The sequence below is a fragment of the Cucurbita pepo genome, chromosome LG07 (genome assembly GCF_002806865.2).
Source record: "Cucurbita pepo subsp. pepo cultivar mu-cu-16 chromosome LG07, ASM280686v2, whole genome shotgun sequence".
NCBI classification, from domain to species: Eukaryota; Viridiplantae; Streptophyta; class Magnoliopsida; order Cucurbitales; family Cucurbitaceae; genus Cucurbita; species Cucurbita pepo.
The window spans coordinates 5419562-5425819 of NC_036644.1; the positions used below are offsets into that span (position 1 = coordinate 5419562).

Below are 6258 nucleotides of genomic sequence, written 5' to 3' on the forward strand. Positions count from 1 at the left end.
ATGATTGAATTAGTTTAACAACTTTATAAGCTCATATTATATGATTTATAATAATAGCCGACTCATCTTAATTTATTAGGATAAATTTGAGATGAACTCGAGTGAGATGTGTTTTTAACGAGTTAAAAACTTTATTCTTTCCCAAATGAATGTAGCTCGACAGTTAAGACATAAGCGTTAACTTATTTTAAGAGGTCAAATTTTAGAAACGTCAAATATATTATTAAAATAAAATTTAACTTTTACATCCAAACTTAGCTATGAGTGGTTTTTTTTTTATGGGTAAGATGCTTTTTTTTTAATTTATCTTTTAAATAAATATAATATCTAAAATTATTTNAAATATTATTAAAAGTAAAATTTAACATTTTTTTATCCAAAAGTATATTTTTGTGGATATTTTAAAAACATTTTTAACGTTTAATAAGTGTATTATTGAACAAAATATTTATAATAATTTAACAAAATAATAATAATAATAATAACAATAATTTATAAAGCTTTTCGCGGCGACTTGTGGACGAAGCCGGCGAGGAAATGCCGATAATATCGTATTCTGGGGCGAAGACTTTGATTATTATTATTATTATTATTTTAATAAAATAAAAATCAACAATAAAATAAAAAAATAAAAATAAAATCTTTCCGCCGCAGAGTGTCAGTGCTGAGTAGATTTTGGTTGTTGGGGAAATTATAAAATAAAAGAAGCACAGATATTTTGTACACGTCATATAGTACACGTGTCATGATTTTATTGATGGAAAAAAGAAAGAAAAGTTGTATTTGGGCGGTAGCAATAGTTTTTCCAACCGCTTTTGGCACGCGCCAAAAGTAACTTCACATGCTTTCCACGATTCCACTCCAAAACTATTTCCTAATTCTTACTTCAATTTTTTCTTTAAATAAAATAATTTTAAAGGTAATTTTAAATTTCAAAACCCTTTAATTATTACGACCAATCTAACTCAATCTTGTTGGATGAAAGTCCCACGTCCGCTAATTTAGAAAATGATCAAGAGTTTATAATCAAATAATACTGTCTCCATTGCGATGAGGCCTTTTGGGGAGCCTAAAGCGGAGTCATGAGAGATTATGCTTAAAGTGGACAATATCATATCATTGTGGAGAGTGACGAAGATTCATATTACAAGTCAAATATTGACGTGTCGATCTAAAAGTCAAATGGATGAAATCAAATTTGGTTATGATTGCATCTTGCTAATGGGTGTGGAAAGGACTCCCATTTGCTTTTGCTTTTTTTTTTTATTTAATTTAATTTTAATTATTTGGAAAGGAATATTGATTGCAAGTTGGGCCCCCATATTGGGTCCAGCCCAATGGGCCCAATTATGTCATTCATTTCATTCCCTTCCCTTCAAATCAAATGTGAAATTATTTAGAATGATGACGTGGCAGGTTTTTATGACGTGGTGGGGGAGTTGTTGTTCGACCTCCCCCATCCCCCACTAATCAGTGTCCCAATAATTTCGTTTTTCTAACTTTTTTTTTTTTTTTTAATTTATTTCTTTTAAGATATATTGACTCTTAATTAATGGGTTTCCCTCAAAAGTGCCTTTCTTCTCTCATAATAAAATTTTAAACTTTAAAAAAATTGTTTGTCAAATAAATTTTGGTTATGGGAGGGGTGTCTATTTTGGTTATGGGAGGGGTGTCTATGTTAGACGAACACGACTCTCTACAATGATATAATATTGGGGCTTCTCCCCAAGATCTCGTACCAATAGAGAGAGTGACTCTCCACAATGATATAATATTGGGGCTTCTCCCCAAGAGAGAGAATTCTACAATGATATAATATTGGGGCTTCTCCCCAAGAGAGAGTATTCTTTGTTTATTAGACGAACACGACTCTCCACAATGGTATAATATTAGGGCTTATTCAAAAGGCCTCGTACCAATAGAGAGAGTATTCTTTGTTTGATGTGAGACTTTCATCATCCAACAGTCTACAGATAGGAATGGAGACGGAGAAGCGTTTTCCTTTTTCATCCCGTCTTATATCTTATTTCATTCTCCATGAACGTAAAATTCATTACCAATACATCGGAAACGTAGATTAAAAAGATTCCATTACCAAAAACTCTTGTTTGGTCAAACATATGGGTTTTGGTTGGGAGGGAAAGGATTGGTCTGTTTAGGCCAATGGGTATGAAGGAATAATAGGAAAGCCTCTGTCAATGATGATGATATATGCATGTTGGCATTCACTATGCCCAAATCATTACATCTTTTTTCATTAAATGGGAAGCTATGTTCCATTATCACTACCCTGTTTCATCTACTAATACCATTAATGTCTAAAATAATGCATTTATGGGGCCTTGGCCTTTCAAGTCACATATTATTGGATCTAAATTATGCTACTAATGGAAGGATATGTCCTTAAAATACTGCAATACACCACCTGAAATACAAATATCATTCATTCCATTCCGAACAAGAATTTCGACTCCGAATTTCAGCAACTGAAATATTCCATGCCTCTTGAAAGGCCCCTTCAGGGGGAAGCCACAACATGAGCATCTTTAGAATCACTGTTCAGACAAGATCAGCAAATATATATATATGCATGAAAATGGAGGAATGCAGAAAAATGGAAATGAGGGTCCCGAGCGATGGGCGAGGTGGTTAACTAGAGACTCTTGGTGACAACCTTAACGACATCCATGCATCCTAGGGCTCTCATCAGCCTATCTTGGGATGCAAAGATGGCATGCATAAATCAGAACAGAATTCTTGGAGAAGATAGGACAACATGCCCAAAGATACTAATATATAAGTACATAAGTTGACACAGTTGCTGATGAATGGCATTGCTGCTGCAGGGATGCTGATACCAACTTTTCCACCTCTAAACTCAAGTTTGAACAAAACAGGGCAAAAAAGATGAAAAGAAAAAAGGTTGACACTCAAAATAAGATGCGGACGAGATGAGATAACCTAACTTTACTGCAAAACAATACGACGATCTCCTATGTGGTCTTTCTAATGATTCAACTCATCAAATTTGGAGTTGTTCGAGGTTCTCTAACGTCTTAATTTCTTGCTGACTGTTTGACATTGTGGTTGTAGCTTGTTCTTCTACTTCAGCAGGTGATTTAGTAGGCTGTGAAGGTGCGGGGGGAGCAGGAGGCTCTTCCTTTGGAGCAGTTGAAGCTGGACAATCTTCTTTTTTAACTACAGGAGGACTTTCCTTGCGTAATGGGGGAGCAGCAAAAGCAGGTATTGCTTGCCTAATAGAAACGGGTGGGGCAATACGTACAGGTGGGACTCGAGTTACTTGCTGTGGAGGTAGCTTCGATGGTTGCGGTAGAGGCGGGGCTGAATACACAGGCATTGCTGTTCTAATTGTCACTGGTGGGGCAATACCACGGCAAGATGCCCTAAACTGCTGAACAGGAATATAAGAAAGAGCAGCTCCGGCACTAAACTTCTGGGGGCAGGTTCCAGAGCCTTCTACTGCAGAAGTTGGGGATTGTGGAATAAGGATTTTATTCGCAGAAAATGGCGCTCTGCTTCGAGGAGCTGCCTTTTGGCAAATTAAGGGAAGAATTTTTGATGTTGGTGCAGGGGGACGTTGGGGACTAGTTGGCCTTGGACTTTGAATATGAAGTCTTCTGGGGAATGGTATTGTTGCATTTGGATTCGACATGGCCATTTTTTCTTTTTGGCGATAATTCAATAAGGCTCGAGCTATCGTGATCTGCTCCAGCTCATCATTGTTTTCTGGTTCCGATGACGAGCTTGCTGATTGCTTAGCCACTAGCCAAAATTAAAACAAAATGTTAGCTCAACACCAGAATATATAATAAATAGGCACCATGATAAGATAAGCAATATTCTTAGAATAAACTTATGGCAACTTTGAATCATAACAAGGAGTGTTCGCAATTGATATTATCTATTAGAAGGAATTCCATGGTGTGTTCTCTCAGACTCGCACAAGAAAAACTGATGAAGGCAAAATATTTAATTGTTAAGCATGCCATTAGCACATCAAGCATAGGATATTTAGCTTCCATAGGAAATTTAGGCGATATAATAAAGACCATTGGCATCAACATGTCGCAGAGGAATCGTTTGAATGCTAGTCTACATGTTCGAGCATATAATAATATCATATACGGGTTTGCATACCATTAACTTGCACAAAATATGCACAAAATAAGATGGTCTATTCTCTCTTTTCACTGGATAATAGTTATACAAGGTAGGCATTAAAAAAAAAACTCACATTGTTTTAAAGCTGACCAAGCTGCCATTGCAGCATTCTTCTCTGCCTGTTTTTTGTTCTTGGCCGGTTCTCCAGTAAATGTTATTCCAGCCAATTCTACTATCCCTGTAAAAACAGGTAGGTGACCAAGGCCTGATCTGAACGTTGTATATTGTGGCAATGGGGCTCCAACTCTTTGCGCAATTTCCTGCAGGAGGTTCTTGTAAACCCCTGTTTCATCCTGATCATAGATGATTATTGTAAATAATTAAACCAAAAATCGGGGAAGGCAGCTCGAAGGACAAAATATTTTCCATTTTAAGCTACTATCGCAAAATATTCTCATTTAACTGAAATCACTAAGGCCATACATAGAACCTAAAGCTCCATATGCAAACAATTCCATCAATTAAATGAAACGATACAAAAGAGATCACATCCTCATATCAGAAGATTCATCTCATACATAACAATGTTCAAGGAAAAGTAACCCAGAAATCGATCGAAAATTTCTCATCCCCCTCTTTAAACACCATGATATTCGCTCTAATGGCAAAAAACAGCAAAGAAAAGTTTAGTCAAACAATTTCTACTGAAACTCGGGGAGAAATAATTACATTTAAAACCGAAGTTATAAAGCCTATGAACTTTTTATGAACGTAGATAATGACAACGTCCTCCAAATTTCTAATTGATTAAACATGAATCATCATCTCATCTGAAATTCAGCCTCCGACAAGTTTATCACAATTGGTGCTGGATTCCTAGTCCCTGCCGTTGCTACAATACCCATCTGGTCATTTATGAGATCGGAGAAATAAACTGAGCCAAAGTTGGGAGCTACCGAAAACACAATTGGACGACCGACAAACCCATTAATGAGCAAATTAATTACACAACCTTGCCCAAGAAGACTACTCCCGACAGCTGGTTCCGAGATAATAAGGTAAACAAAACTAGATACCTCCTCTCATGGAACGGAACCTCGAGGAAGCGTCACGAGGTCACACTTTTCGTTCGAAGATGACCCTAAACCTTAGGCCTAATCAGAGAATTCCGGCCGATCAGAGAGATTACAAGTCCATCTCGTAACTGAGAAGAAAAACCCCAACCTAAACCATGTCACGGCCATCATTTTAACCCCAGATAGCAGAAAAACCATATCTAAGATCTTAATCAACCCATCGACCGAGATGCTCGCAGACTAAGAACTCTAGCTGAGGTGCAAAGGTGCCATTGCTAACAAGACGCACAGATTGTGCAATTTCTCTATAATCTACGCTTCTTAGCCGCAGAAACCGGAAATGATATCAGGAATCTTAAGAAGAGAACAAGAACAAAATGCTCAACCAATACTAACAAAACAAAAACCTAAAACTACTAACTAATTTCCACGAACCGAATAATCCTACCGCAAACAGTAACATTGATTCGTCGCATGAAAACACAACAAAGAAATGAAGATCAAGCAGAGAAGAGAAGCAAGCCGAAGAACAAAAACGAAAACCAAACAAGACTCACCAGTATCCTAGCCGCAAGTGAATGAGGAGGACCACGGTTAGAGAGAGCGTTCAAGGCAACCTCAGCCGCGGAGTGCTCAGCCTGACGGAGAGTAGAGCAGTACTGAGGGCATTCAAAGACCTCGCCATTGAAGTTAACAGTAGCTTTAAACCTCGGCGCATGGTCTGGTCCTTCCCTAATGCAGGTATACGAGGGAAGATTAAAGCAACTCCTCTGTGCCAGCTCTTGAAGCTGGTTCTTGTACATTTCCGCTCCGATTCAGTCTCAGCACCGCCTCACTCCTCCTTCCACTCACTTCACAAATTAACCTCCTCTTCCTCCTCCTCCTCCTCCTCCTCCTCCTCCTCCCTCCGTTAGGGCTTTTCACAGAAACCAAAAACCCTAACCAAGATCTGATCCGCCGTAATCTAGCAGAAAAATCAAAACTAAAGAAGAAGATTCTCACCGTCGTTGTTGACAGAGACGAAAATCCGGCGAGATCAAAAGCTTTTTAGGGGTTTTTT

The 6258-nt window shown here is 37.8% G+C and overlaps 1 protein-coding gene across 1 annotated transcript; it reads right to left on the minus strand.

Moving 5' to 3' along the window:
* Window positions 1–2428: 2428 nt before the first annotated feature.
* On the minus strand, window positions 2429–6258 carry LOC111799243 (double-stranded RNA-binding protein 2-like). Its single transcript, XM_023682708.1, has 3 exons — window positions 5756–6258; window positions 4256–4475; window positions 2429–3783 (listed from the first exon to the last, which is right to left on the minus strand). The coding sequence occupies exons 1-3, from the start codon at window positions 5999–6001 to the stop codon at window positions 3023–3025; spliced, it is 1227 nt and encodes a 408-aa protein (XP_023538476.1). The 5' UTR covers window positions 6002–6258; the 3' UTR covers window positions 2429–3022.